Source organism: Paroedura picta, chromosome 3, assembly GCF_049243985.1.
Source record: "Paroedura picta isolate Pp20150507F chromosome 3, Ppicta_v3.0, whole genome shotgun sequence".
NCBI classification, from domain to species: domain Eukaryota; kingdom Metazoa; phylum Chordata; class Lepidosauria; order Squamata; family Gekkonidae; genus Paroedura; species Paroedura picta.
In genome coordinates, this window is record NC_135371.1 from 116,904,166 (window position 1) to 116,919,581 (window position 15,416).

Below are 15,416 nucleotides of genomic sequence, written 5' to 3' on the forward strand. Positions count from 1 at the left end.
GGCGGAAGCCTATGGTAAATCTAGACAGCATTCTAAAAAGCAGAGACATCACTCTGGCAACAAAAGTGCATTTAGTCAAGGCTATGGTCTTCCCAGTTGCAATGTATGGCTGCGAAAGTTGGACCATAAGGAAGGCCGAGCGTCAAAGAATTGAGGCTTTTGAACTCTGGTGCTGGAGAAGACTCTTGCGAGTCCCTTGGACTGCAAGGCGAACAAACCAGTCAGTCCTAAAGGAGATCAGCCCTGACTGCTCCTTAGAAGGCCAGATCCTGAAGATGAAACTCAAATACTTTGGCCACCTCATGAGAAGGAAGGAATCCCTGGAGAAGAGCCTAATGCTGGGAGCGATCGAGGGCAAAAGAAGAAGGGGATGACAGAGAATGAGGTGGCTGGATGGAGTCACTGAAGCAGTCGGTGCAAACTTAAATGGACTCCGGGGAATGGTAGAAGACAGGAAGGCCTGGAGGATCATTGTCCATGGGGTCGCAATGCTTCGGACACGACTTCGCACATAACAACAACAATTGTTTTATAAAAATGCCCTCCAGGACACTTCTGTTTTTCACATTCTGCAGAATGATATAAGCGTGTGAGCCTTTCTGAGCACCTCAGGCCAATGGTATACTAAGGGGGCTGGGAGGATGGTCCACCCCGGCACAGTTTAAGGAAGATCTTTGAAGGGGGCCTTCTAACCTCACATTGTTCTGCTGCTCCTAGTGGAATGTCTTTCTTTTTATTTTTAAAATGAAGTTCAGGCTGCAGCCACTAGAATGCTACGATCAGCTACACTTCCCATCCTCCAAGACTGAAGCAATTGTGCTTACGAAGCCAAACAACTAAGCTAGGATGCTGAGAGCTGTTACAGTAATTGCCAGCCATAGGTATTTTCTTCAATAATCTAGTCTACTCTCCCTTTCCTTGCAACCAGCTCAGTCAGATCATGCAAAGGAATCGTTAGGGCGTTGAAGCAAGATAAAACAACTTTTATCTCTCTTAACTTCTCTCCCTCTGTTCCACACATTTCTAAATCATTTTTTGCCTCCTTTCAACTATTTTTTCTATGTCCCCCCTTATTTTTCTTTCTGCTTTGTGAAGAGTGTACTTAAGAGTAGTATAGTAGCAAGCCCTTGTTTATATTAGGAACAGAAGGGAGAGGGGAGTTAATATTTCCCCATGATCTAAAAAAGTGGTAAAAGGATGCTTTCCCCTCCTCCACCCCTTACATGCATGATAATGGAACATTAATCTGTTTTAATTATTATACCCGGGGAACAGAAGTTGCACCGCGCAGTTCAGGCACAGGACATTTCTGTGCATTGTTAAAAATAGTGTTAAAATAGCTGAATGGCATAACGCTAAATATAATTGCGCCTCCCAGCCCCTCCTCACTTTTTGTCTGTCTCGCTCTTCTCTGCTGCCTTTTTGCGCTTCTCACCCTCCACAACTACTGCTGGAAATGGCGGAAGAGAACAATGTGCTTTATACAAAACTCTCTTCCACCTGTCAATCAAGCTAAGCAGCTAGTCCCCTTTCTTCATTCTTTAAAGGTCCTGCAATACCTGCTAATTTTTTTTAAATGCCTACTTCTCCATTGCTATGACTACGCCTCTATCATAGATGCATAATCATAGATGCATAGCGCTTTTTGAATGCTACCCTTCCTGAGTCACAAGTCTTCTTAATTTTAAAAATTAATATTGTTTCCAATTTTTTTTGGGGGGGGGAGCTTTAGAGAGGCATGCTTTGTGCTACAACGTTTGGAAAAAAATAGTTCTGGCATTGCCTGCACATTTGTCTGCCTATTTGTTGCTCCAGAATATTAGGCATTTTTAAAAAGACGTTCCTGTCCCCAGGAACAAGGGAGGGGGATGTGGGTGCGAGGGTGGGACAAGGCAGGCACCTTTAGCGCTTTTGAGCCTCCATACCTTCCCTCTGCTGGTTTCCCACCGGTGAATCCACTTTATGCGGTTCCCCAACTAACGCTTTAAAATGGAGGATGTAGGCAGCCAGTTACTGCCCAGATGCTGCATGTTGGGGACGTCATATGGAGGGGCCGGAATATAGCGACTACCTAAGGTAATCATTTCACTACATTTAAAGGCTGCAGTAATGCCCACACGATTGTTACTCATTATTGTGTGGGTGGATGATCTGATAGCCCTTTATAAAGGCTACCTTGCTTATATGACAAATGATGTAGTTTTAAAATACCATTAAAATTAGATTTATAACAAATACCATACCCCTTCTTTCTCCCCAACAGGGACCCAAAGCTGCATTGTTTTCCCATCTTCCATTTTATCTTCACAGAAACCTTGTGAGGTAGGTCTGGCTGAGAGTATGTCACCCAGCAACCTTCCATGGTGTGTTGGGATTGTAAGTATTTGAGACACATGACAGGTTGCTTTAAAGCTCTCTTATTGTGTGGTATATGTCATGAGTATAACCTGGCTCAGAGTGTTCCAGTTTCCTTCATTCTTGGCACTGTAACTTCCATCATCATTCTGGGGTTAGTGGATGGTTTGCAAACATTATTTTCTAAGTTATGCTGCCACAGAGACTCTTACCTTCAACTGCAAATCGCTTGGTGTGGTGGTGGTTTGCTTGGTGTGGTGGTGGTTTGCGTAACCAGGCCCAGGATTCTCCCAGGCCTTTTGGTTTTGGGCATGGAACTCCCACAATCAGCCTGAAACTTGCTGGCTAACTTTGAGGGCCATTCCACACAACCGCCAATGTAGCCAAATGTAAGCACTATCGTAAAGTGCTACTATTAATAGCGGCAGGTCTTGATAATGCACACAGCCGTTTCTAGCGGAAAAAAGGCACTGGCCGTCAATCAAACTGAAGAGCCAATGAAATCGATATCCTAGTGCCACCCAAAAAACCTTTTTCCTTTAAATTTTTTTTAAAAATCTGAAAATACAAGTGGCAACGAATATGTATTTACTCATTGCTCCATAGAGAGCCGTCTTTTGGTTTCTCTTCCCAAAACATTTCTTTATTGGACAAAACATGCTGCGCTCGAGTGTATTCGTTGACATGTGTTTCCATTAAAAACAATTTTTTTTCGAGAAATGACTGTGGGTGACGGCGTTTGGAAAGTTTTAATACATTTGAAGAAGGATGCTTTCTGTTTGGCACTGCTGCATTAGTTGTCCAGGAACTTCAGTTAAAGAAGCCGCGTGCTCGCGAGTTCGTTGCTATCGGTGGCTTGAAGGAGGAAAAAAGTGTTCCTCATCTCCCAGAAGCTTGGGGACGGGATTGAAGTAGGAACCTTCTTTCTACCACTATATTGAGAACGCACATATCTTTTTCAGATGTGCTGCAGGTTGTTCTCAGGAGTCAAGCATTTTTTTTAGGGGGACTCCACTTTTTACTATTCCCCGAAAAGCGCCACATTGAAGCGATTTTTGCAGGAGCGTTGCAAGAGTGTTGCGGATTGTGTACGACGTCGTGCATAATGTTAAAAAAATAGCATTACACAACAGTTAGACTTCAGCAGCATTAGCACTGTGCGGAATGGCCCTGAGTCTCCTTACTTTATTCTCTGACTAGTTTCAAAGCCCATTCCTAAGAACGGGCCCTGAAAGGATCCCCTCCCCTGGCCCCTGGCCAGGCAGCTTAAGTTGGCTTTGGGCCACAGCTCACAGCCAAATCAAGTGGGGCGGGTGGGGGTTGGGCAGCTCATTAGCAGGGCCGAGACAGGGCTCCTTAAGCACACAGTCAGCAGGCTGGGAGGCCCTCGTAAGCAGGCCCAGCCTAGCAGGCCACGAGGCCCTCGTTAACAAGCCCTCTACCACAACCCTTTGCCCAGGGCCCTCTCATCTGCTGCTGGCTCCAGGCACTGAGGCATCTGAGAGCAGAGAGGCTAGAGTCCAGAGCCGGAGGGTGGGAACCACAGGGGCAGGGCCAATCAGGACAAAGCTGGCTGCACCCTGATTAGCCCTATTCCAACTTGGATAGTCGGATACATCCCACCCCTTAGGTTGTTTCAGAAATATACAGAGGAACAACAATGGATAAGGATGAGTTGTGCCTGCCAGTGTGATGTAATGGTTAAAGTGTCAGACCAGTATCTGAGAAATCCAGAGTTCAAATCCTCACTCTTCCATGGAAGATTGCTGGGTGACCTTGGGCCAGTCACACATAGCCTAACCTACCTCACAGGGTTGTTGTGATGATAAAATGACCTTGATCCAAAATGCAATTGCCAACCAATGCAGCTGTCTCAGCATTGGCTGGATATAGGTCCTCCAAGAAGACCTAGCGAGGATCCTATATTTTGCACCAACTGTAACTTCTGGATCAAGGACAAGGGAAGACCCGCGTAGAGCGCATTACAGAAGTCTAGCCTGGAAAGGACTGTTGTATGGATCACTGTGGCTAGGTGTTCCAAGGACAGGTAGGGCACTGTTTTGGCATAGGTGGGAAAATGCCACCTGGACTACTCTAGTGATCTGCGCCTCCACTGATGAGGAGGCATCGAAGATCACCCCAAATTCCTAGCTGTGGGTACAGCCTCAAGCTGCACACCATCCAGGGAGGGGAGGCACGCTTCCTGATCCAGTCCCCTTCTACCCAGCTACAGGACCTCCATCTTGGAGGTGACTCTACTTAAGCCATACAGACACCGCTTCCAAACATCTGGCAAATGTTTCTGAGGAGTCAAGCTGGCTGTCCATCAGGAGATAGAACTGGCTGTCATTTGTGAATTGGTGACAACCCAGCCCAAAGCTTTAGGCCAGCTGTGCCAGAGGGCACATGTAGAAGTTGAAAAGTGTGGGAGAGAGTATCACCTCCTGAGGCACGACAGATCTAATAACACAAGTATAGCTGAACTGCCCCTATCCAACTGGCATCAGAGATGATCCAGCAAGGCTACCAGCATGGTCCTCACCCCGTGGTCAGGATGGAAGCCCATTTGATGTGTGCCGAAGTCTCCTCCAAGAATGCCAGGAGCTGATCTGCAGAGGCCCTTTCAACCATCTTCCCTAGAAACACAAGATGTGAGACAGGGCAATAGTTGATGGGGACCCGCGTACCAAGCAATGTTTTTTTCAGCAGAGGGTAAGGCACTGAAGAAGAAGAAGAAGAAGAAGAAGAAGAAGAAGAAGAGTTGGTTCTTATATGCAGATTTTCTCTACCCGGAGAAGGCTCACAGCGGCTTACAGTTGGAATAGCTTTATCAGAGCCGTGGCGAGCCCAAGGTCACCCAGCTGGCTGCACGTGGGGGAGTGCAGAATTGAACCCGGCATGCCGGATTAGAAGTCCGCACTCCTAACCACTACACCAAACTGTCTCTCTGCCTCCTTTAGCCCCCCCTAGGAACACCCCGGATATCAGAGAGAGGTTAATAATATCTCTCAGGGGGCCTCCTATCCTCTGGACAGACAGGGATCTAGGAGGCAGGTGGTTGTCCTCACGAAAAAACTGTAACGTGTCCACTTTAGTTAAAGAGAGTCACATAAATCCATCAAACATCACCCCCCAAGACAGCCAAAGGGCTTCTAAGTTAGATGTGTGACTGTGATCACCCTCCCATCCCCCCCCCCAAAAAATAGAGCAGCAAATCCAGCAGTACTCTATGGGATATAGTTCCCCCTTGGAAGTCATAAAAAGATATGAGAGCGTCAAGGTCTTTTCTAGATCATTTCCGCACGGAAGTGCAAAACGCACGTTGCCTCCTATTTGCAAATGTGTGATAGGAAATCACATGTTTGCATGCTTCATGATGGGAGACCCCTCTCACGTTATCCCGCAGCCCTGTTCTGGATTTTTCCTTCCTGATGAGGAAGGAGAAACATAAAGTGTGAACAATCTGCACTTCTCCCCCCACTCCTTGGGTTGTCAATCTATGCAAGGCATCAAACCATTCACAGTGGTTGTTTTGGGGACTCCCCCTGAATCCCAAAATTAAATTTAAAAAACACACTTCTCTGTTGCTATGGGGAAATGCCGCAACAGTAGAACATTTTTTTAAAAAACCTTTTACTTCAGCATTGTTACAGGGTCACACAACAACAATAAACCATTTCCTTAGATCACTTTTTGGGATACTTTGTATATTGGTCTCTCTTTATGTTCAGGTAGATTTGTGATAAGCTGGCCATGGTAACTGGACCCTGATGAGTGATTGTTCATAGTAAAGTTCTAAAACAAAGAGCACAGATGCCAAGCTGATAGGGAGAGGGCTGCTTCGTCACACTCCCCCCTCCCCATTCCTACCCTACCACCCGAAAACATGAACAGGAATGTGTTTTTTTGCTGCTCAATCAAAATATTATCATGCACAATGAATCATAGAATCATAGAGTTGGAAGGGGCCATACAGGCCATCTAGTCCAATGAAGAGAACATTTTTTTTTGTACTGAGGGTACATGACTTTGCAGTCCTTTAGCAACACAGACTGCAACATTTTTTTTAAAAAAATTCCATCTGGAAATGGTGAAGGGATGGCAGGTGTAAGGCAAAACATTACCAGGACTGTCACATGTTTCCCCCTTCAGATGGCCCTGTCTGCACCCCGATTTGCAGTGTGATGTGAAAGGTAAATCTTTTTTTGCAATTTCCCTAATTGCAGAGCATAGCGGACAAAAACTCATACCAATTCATACACAGCTGTGGGTTGCTGCCGATGTCATGGGGAAGCAGCACTAAAACCCACAAGCAATGAGAGGCTGTGCAGAGGTAAATTCCTCATGCAGAAATGGTCCTAGTATTAGATCTTTATATTGGAGATTTACATTATATTCTTCTTGACTATTTCAGCGCCTATTTTACATCTGTTTTTCCCCACAGGTCAAAGGGTTTAGGCACATCTAGAGATGGCAGTAGCCAAGAGATAGTGGCTGGGTGGCAGGTTGACATGGACAGAGAGGTTGTTGAGAGGCATTTAGCTGCACTGGATGAGTTCAAATCCCCTGGGCCAGATGAAATGCACCCGAGAGTGCTCAAAGAACTTTCCAGAGAACTTGCACAGCCCTTGTCCATCATCTTCGGGACCTCTTTAAGGACTGGAGACGTCCCGGAGGACTGGAAGAGAGCAAACGTTATTCTGATCTTCAAAAAAGGGAGGAAGGATGACCCGGGAAACTACAGACCAGTGAGTCTGACCTCTGTTGTGGGTAAGATAATGGAGCAGATATTAAAGGGAGCGATCTGCAAACAGCTGGAGGACAATTTGGTTATCCAAGTAAGTCAGCATGGATTTGTCTCCAACAGATCCTGTCAGACTAACCTGGTTTCCTTTTTTGATCGAGTAACAGGTTTGCTGGAAATTCAGTTGATGTCATTTACTTGGATTTTAGTAAAGCTTTTGATAAGGTTACCCATGATGTTCTGATGGATAAATTGAAGGACTGCAATCTGGATTTTCAGATAGTTAGGTGGATAGGGAATTGGTTACCGAACCGCACTCAAAGAGTTGTTGTCAATGGTGTTTCATCAGACTGGAGGGAGGTGAGTAGCGGGGTACCTCAGGGCTCGATGCTCGGTCTGGTACTTTTTAACATATTTATTAATTATCTAGATGAGGGGGTGGAGGGACTACTCATCAAGTTTGCAGATGACACCAAATTGGGAGGACTGGCAAATACTCCAGAAGATAGAGACAGAGTTCAACAAGATCTGAACACAATGGAAAAATGGGCAAATGAGAACAAGATGCAATTTAATAAAGATAAGTGTAAAGTTCTGCATCTGGGTCAGAAAAATGAAAAGCATACCTACTGGATGGGGGATACGCTTCTAGGTAACACTGTGTGTGAATGAGACCTTGGGTACGTGTGGATTGTAAACTAAACATGAGCAGGCAATGTGATGCAGTAGTAAAAAAAGCAAGTGCCATTTTGGGCTGTATCAACAGAGGCATCACATCAAAATCACAAGATGTCATAGTCCCATTGTATACGGCACTGGTCAGACCACACCTGGAGTACTGTGTGAAGTTCTGGAGGTCTCACTTCAAGAAGGACATAGATAAAATTGAAAGGGTACAGAGGAGAGTGACGAGGATGATCTGGGACTAAGGGACCAAGCCCTATGAAGATAGGTTGAGGGACTTGGGAATGTTCAGCCTCGACAAAAGGAGGTCGAGAGGGGACATGATAGCCCTCTTTAAGTATTTGAAAGGTTGTCATTTGGAGGAGGGCAGGATGCTGTTCCCGTTGGCTGCAGAGGAAAGGACGTGCAGTAATGGGTTTAAACTACAAGTACAATGATAAAGGCTAGGGTGTAAGCTGCACAGAACTTTTATTGCAATTCCAGGTCGATTCAGTCCCTGCCTTCTACACGGAATGCGATTTCCGTTTTGAATTGGGGCGATTTAAATATTCCCTCTGCAACAGACATGACTGATCCGGAGTGACCCTACCTTTTCTTCGCGATTTCCTGGAGTGCTTTTAACCCTGGATAAATTAAAAATCGCATTCCTAAAACGTGCAGCTGTTTGCGTTTCCCCGAACTAAAAGCTGCCGAGCCTCCAATTGGTAAGGGAGTCCATTCAAATGCTTCCAGTTACGAAACTTTCCTCCCAAGATATGTTGTTTCTCTTTGTTTCCCTCTGGAATTTGCCTCTTCTCCGAGAAGCTGTTGGCTAGCTGGCTTTCTTTTTTCTTTTTTAATGAATGTTATTGCAAACCCGGGGAGGGGAGGGGAGGGGGTGGCGTTTACCTTCCAGTGCCTGCAATTTAGACAAGCCTCCTATTTCAAAAGGACAGCTGTAAGCTTTCCCTCTGAGATGGATCAAATTCCCTGTAAGTCACAGAATGGGAGGCTGGTATTGGAATAACGGGAAAGAAAACACAAGGAGCTGCTCCCGGCTCCCCCCCCCCCGCGGAGCCTTGTTGCAGAGCCTCCAGCTGATTCTCCTCCGGCAGTCAAACGGAGGAGAAATCTTCCGCCCTCCCCAAATCAAGTGCAGAGCACTTTCTGTTTCAAATCGGGGGGAAATAATCAGGAAGACCCGAGCTCAAATCAATCTGAATTCAACAGGAATAAATAAATTAAGTGCAGATTCAGCCTAGATATCAGGGGGGGGGGGGAAATTTCACAGTCAGAGTATTTCAGCAGTGGAATAGGCTGCCTAAGGAGGTGGCAAGCTCCCCCTCACTGGCAGTCTTCAAGCAAAGGTTGGATACACACTTTTCTTGGATGCTTTAGGATGCTTAGGGCTAATCCTGCGTTGAGCAGGGGGTTGGACTAGATGGCCTGCATGGCCCCTTCCAACTCTATGATTCTATGATTCTATGACTCAATGAGGAATTAAATTGGTAGTGGATGCAGTAATGGCCATTAGCTAAAGGGATTTAAAGGGGATTTATTTTTATTTTATGCATTATTGGATTTGTTTCCCACCACTATTGGAACCGTCTCGCAGCACGTTACAATCATGAAACATAAAACCCACATAAAAGCAGAACCCCCAATTAAGAACCCACAATTAATAAAAACACTGGTGACATAAACTCTCCTTCTCTCCCCTCTACCCACTGACCTTCACATACCCTGTGCCTCAAGGGTGAACTCAGATGCCTGACACAGATGACACAGATGAACAGGGTGTTTGGATGTATGGAGGGGTCCTCTGATCTTCCATACTCTGTCCTCAGACAAAGATCTGGCAGAAGAGCTCTGTTTTACAGGCCCTGCAGAACTCTGGAAGAACCTGAGGGGTCCTCAGCTCTTCCAGAAGCTCATTCCACCAGGTCGGGGACAAAACTGAAAAAGCCCTGCCACTGGTTGAGGCCAGGCACACCGCCCATGGGCTGGGAACCACCAACTGCAAAGCCCTGCGGTGGGCATAAAGTGACAGGCATTCCCTCAGATTTGTGGGTTCCAGACCACAAAGGGCCTTAAAGATCAGAACCAAAACCTTGAACTTGACCCGGGCCACAAATGGCAACCAATACAGATGCCTCAGCACTGGCTGCATGTGGGTCCTCCAAGGTGTTCCAGGGAGGACCCTTGCAGCTGCATTTTGGACCAGCTGCAATTTCCGAATCAAGGACAAGAGAAGGCCCATGTAGAGTGAGTTACAGATGTCAATTCTGGAGGTGACAGTCGCATGGATCACCATGGCCAGGTTATTTGGGGACAGAGAGGGTGCTAGTAGCCTCATCTTGTAAAGGTGGAAAAATGCCAGACCGGCTACCCTCATGACTTAAGCTGCCATAGAAAGGGAGTATTGTGATTGGCAGGAATAGGGATTTGAACCTGGATTTTCCAGATCCTACTCCAACACTTTAACCATTATACCACGCTAGTTCTTGTGATGGAATAGCATGTTGGAGTTTGATTTTATTTTACCAGCATGATTATATATACAAATTTAAATAAAATTTCTCAGTGTGTCCCTTTTTCTTCTGGACATTATTATTATTTTATTTTGTCATTATTACTGAAAGTAATTTTGTCATATAGGGGAGGGGCCCTGACCTGGATAGCCCATCCTAGCCGGATCTTGTCAGATCTCAGAGGCTAAGCAGATCCAATGCAGAGACAAGCAATGGCAAACCACCTCTGAATGTCTTTTCTCTTGAAAACCCAATGGGGTTGCCATAAGTCAGCTGTGACTTGATGAAAAAAAAAACTAAATAAAAAAAGGAGGGGAGTGTGAAAGAATTATCTGCCCTGGGCATGCCTCAGGCAGGCCATTCGAGAAAGTGGGAGGCCCCACAGAGAATACCTTTTGTTCAATTCTGTGGAATTTTTTCCAATTAAAAGGCAGAATACTAATTCAGAGTGAGATATATTTAGTTCCCTGAGAGTCTGCTACTGTGGAATAACAGCTCTTGCTATTGATCCTTTGATTTTAGGAATAAATATGGTTGGGATTACTGACCTCCAAAATCTTGCCTTTGGAAAATGGACAGCCTCTAAACTAAAAAAAATCTATTTTTTAGAAACATTTTTCACATATTGATATCCAATCATATTTATCTATTCCATTTATGTTCATATGGATTCCAACCCCTGCATCTGCCTATGTGCTTAAATGCAATGAGCTTCTAGTCTTGTATTACAACCTGAGGCATCTACAAATACTTACAGAGCTAGATGAATGCAGGCAGCTGACAATTATAGTTTGGGGAATGCTTTTAATAACAAAAACTGGCTGTGGATACAAGTTATGGATGTATTTTAAAAAAATCTCACAGAGGGATATGACATGGAAATTTAAATCTCTCTTCCCATATTCTTCTATGGTTTCAGTAATTTACTATGATCCTAGATCAATACACTTTCCCCATATTTGACATACTGTGCCTTAGCCACAAACCAACAACCACATGTTGAAAAGAACATTTTAAAGGAGAAAAGGAGGGACTCAGTATTTACTGGCACCATAATGTGGAGGAATATAAATGGGGGAAGGAAAGTGCAGCATCTAAGTATCTTCAATAAGCAGAACTGCATGTGTGACTGTTTCAAGCTCTATTACTACAAATCTCTGGAAAGGTCCCCTTCCCATATGATTGTTGTAGAGCCTAGATTTACCTCAGGTCCCTGATTGGTTAGACAACCTAAATCTGATTTCTCCCTCAAAGCCCACACCCCTGATTAGCACAGTTTCCTGTGTATGTGAAAAGTTAAAAACACATAAAGATTCAGCATGTTTGGGACTACAGCACAATTACTTTTTCTAGTCATAGAGAATGGTCTTCTATTTGGATAAAACTCAGAGTGGTCTCATAGAATGGCTATGAGATGCGTAAAAGACCTAATTAGTTACAGTCCAGTGAAAGTTTTTTACTAGTAAAGAAACTGTCTTAGGAAGAAAAAAAGATACAGGCATGTATCCATGGAAGTAGCCAAGAAATGAGTAAGGGAAGGAATTCAAAGAGCCCATGTCCAGGATAACAAAGATTCATAATTCATTCATTCCATTTGGAAACAGAATTGTCCTTTCACTAGCATTAGGGTAGCACCTACAGTCATTCACTCAGAGCTATCAACTGGAACATTCTGCATCACTGACAATCAATAATGTTTTTCTTTTTTCCACTGGCGCCTGTATATTCTGCACACTGAAGCTCAGAACAACCACTTTACTGTTAATCTACCTGTTCATAGTTGGCAACAATAATTCCATCTAACTCAGATCCTAGGAAAAAGATCCTGAGTTATTCTAGATGAGCAGATCATTGGTTAATGCTCACAACAGACACTAGATTAATACTCACATAATAAAGGAGGTCGGTCCACCCTTCCATGGTGATACACTGGAAGACAGTCAGCACAGCAAACAGGATGTTATCAAACTGTGTGATCCCGTAGTTGGGTCCATCCCAGTACTTGTCACACTTGGTCCCATTAGGACAGAGGCGCGCTGGTGCGGCTGTTCCACATGGAACTTCAAGCTTGATTTCCTCTGAGAAGAGATAAGAAAGAGGCCATTAATTAAGACTGAGGAAAGCAAACCCAGGTATGCAACAGGAAGAAGCGGGGGGGGGGGGGGGGATACTTCACTTGTTTCACAATAAATGTTTGTTTAGCAAGAAATCACTTTCTTATAATTCAGACAAGACCAAAAGAATTACAAGCCCACATATCTTGTTCAGGGTGCACACAGAAATACATAAAAACAGGAGTCAGCATGATCCACCCCGAGATCAGCCAGGCTTCCCTGCACACTCACTCATCATCAAATGACACATATACCTTCCTCCTCAGCAAATAGTGATTCCCAAATACCCTTCCCCCATGCTTCTAGCTAGCTGTCTGCTTTTTTTTGTTTGTTTAAAGCACAATTTATATGATTATACATTTAAACAACTCTGATTTTATGAAAATGCTCAGTTATTTATTTTTAAATGATGAAGAAATTGCTTCAGGGACAAGAAGGAAACTCCTAAGCCAATCGGTACAGCCATTTCAGTTTTTAAATTGTTCCCTCTGCTGCTTCACCCTCAAGAGAAACCTATGTATGGTTGTTACATGGCAAGTACTCCTGTTTCTTATGTAGATCTTTACTTACCCTCACTCTCTTTTTTACCCATACAGAAAACTGTTCAATACGTCCGGTCAGATAGCAAGCAGACCCATGCTCAGAAGCCTCCCCAACACAGATTGATCCACACTGAAACCATTAACATTACAGACAGATGCAAGTGGATAACCGTGTTGGTCTGAAGCAGGAGGACAAAATTTGATTCCAGGGGCCCCTTTAAGACCAACAAAGTTTTATTCATGGCCTTTGTGTGCCCGTACACTTCCTCAGATACAATGAAATGGGAATTACCAGTCCATACATAGAGGGTGAGCCACAAATTAGCATATCACATATTTAAGATGTTTAACAGATTCGGGGACCAGACAGGAATAACAAGCTTAGCATATGAGGTTATCATTCATGCATTTGGATTTAATTCCAGGGGAAAACACAGCAAAGGAAATAAATGCAAGAAGTGCCACAGTTCAGTTATTATACCACATTATACCCTCAAATCATGTTAATCTACCCAGTTATTTGTATTTGGGAGCTTTATTTCAGAAAATCCCAAACGAGTATACAACTTAATAAAACTACAGCCAAATACATATTAAAAAGTAATTTTAAATAGTACAAAAGCTAAAATACGAAACTGCAGTTGAGCTATATAAAGTTAAATACAAGGCATTCCAAGTACAATCCTATGGTCTTAAAGGGAAGTGAGTACAAGGAAAAATGTCTGAGCTTCCTCAGCAAAATGGTGTTCATGTCTGTGATCCAAGATTAGTTCACAAAAGACAGTAGGAGAGACTTTTGGTTGATTCTCACAGCCTGTGTGCTCTCACCCTTAGGGCAAATGTACTGGGAGATTATTTATTTATAATCCCATCTGAAAATGTGCCCACGGTGAGCTGTTATGTGATTAGTTTATCACAAAAATAGATCACAGTTTCAATCCAGTTTAAGGAGGCTTTTGATAAAGTGCCATTTGAGTTGATGCCTCTGATACCCTCATGGCAAGCGTGCTGTGAGAACCCTTATACCCCCACCTCATCTGGATAGCCCAGAGAAGCCCAATCCCGTCAACTTTTGAAAGCCAAACAGGGCGGGTCATGACTAGTATTTGGGTGGGAGACCTGCAATGATTTGGATGGAGTTCCTCCAAGAAACACTAGGGGGCATGACATGGAGGTAAGCAATGGCAAACCAACTCTGAATGTCCCTTGCCTGGCTGCCAGACAATCCTCGGATCTCCTGGCTATATACTACACACACCATACAATAAATACTTACAGCCCAAACTGAAAACAAGGGCACACAAATATAGAAATTGATCTTTTTCTTCCTCTCCTTTAGTGCCATGCATTCCTTGAACTCTGGACATCCAAGATTGTAATATGGGAACCGCATACCCTATCTCTGTGCCCTAGGGGTTCAAAACAGACTCTTGTTACAACTGTCTCACCTGAGGCCAAGATGCTGGTGCTACAGCAAGGAGCAGACATCAGGAATCCTTGTTCTAGCCTCTCATTTATGAACTGAGCAATGTCTCTAACAGCTTGATCCTGTACAGTCCCATTGACTTTGTTGAGATTTCCCCCTGAATACGTATGGATAGGATTGCAGTCTAAATCTAAACATGAGCACAGAATCACTCCATCCTGTCCCACCCTGTCTCAGCACACAAAATGCCTGCCTGTCCTGATCCTTCTACACAGATTCACGCACACTCATATCATTCTCTGTCCAAGATGGTGAAAGGGAAGCTTTGAACCTACCTGTATGAATGTCTAAGCAGGTGGTGTGAAATTTCCCCATATAAAATTCTAACCCTATGATTGCAAAAATAAGGATTGCAAAAAATAGGAGGAGGCCAATTTGTAGCAGAGGTATCATGGCCTTCATGATGGACTTGAGGACAACTTGTAAACCTGCAGGAAAAAGACAGATCAATGTCATCAGAAAGCACACCCGCAAGCAATGTATACACCATAAAAATCTCAACAGGAGCAGGGAGGGGTTTGCATGCTGCTCTGTGCAAATATTCCTTCCCCTACTTTCCAGTTTGGGAGTCACAATCTCAGTCCTTATTCAGCAGTGGCAGATGCAGAAGAGTAAAAGGAAATATATTCTCCATTGTATACATAGCATTTTTTATCGGTGTCTCATTCTACTTTTGAAAGTCAAAACTGAAAGACATCTTCTTTTGCGATAGTTTTCATTAATGTACGGCTCTATTCTCCCTCTCCAGTTTAGAAATCCCACCAGTTGTTGACTTTGCTCTTGGGATACTTTGGAATTTTTTTCAGCAAGGGCTGAAAATTCTTTTGACTGAAGGGAAGTTGGTTTTTGCATGTAAGGACTTGGAATATAAGTCACTGAGTCTCTGAAAGAAAGACCAGATCCTTTGTTTAGGCGAGACTTTCTCAGTCAGGGTTTTGTGAAACCCTGGAGTTTCTTGATGGTCCTGTAAGGGTGGGAGTT

General features: G+C 44.1%; 1 protein-coding gene across 14 annotated transcripts in view; it reads right to left on the reverse strand.

The window, feature by feature from the left end:
• CACNA1A (calcium voltage-gated channel subunit alpha1 A) overlaps window positions 1–15,416 on the reverse strand; it is a 406,947-nt gene that overhangs the window by 173,121 nt on the left and 218,410 nt on the right. For all 14 annotated transcript variants that reach the window (XM_077327283.1, XM_077327280.1, XM_077327282.1 and 11 more), the window contains 2 exons: window positions 14,711–14,863; window positions 12,184–12,371 (listed from right to left, as the gene is read on the reverse strand). In XM_077327283.1, coding sequence (XP_077183398.1) covers window positions 12,184–12,371; window positions 14,711–14,863 — 341 coding nt within the window. The remainder of the gene's footprint in view (window positions 1–12,183; window positions 12,372–14,710; window positions 14,864–15,416) is intronic.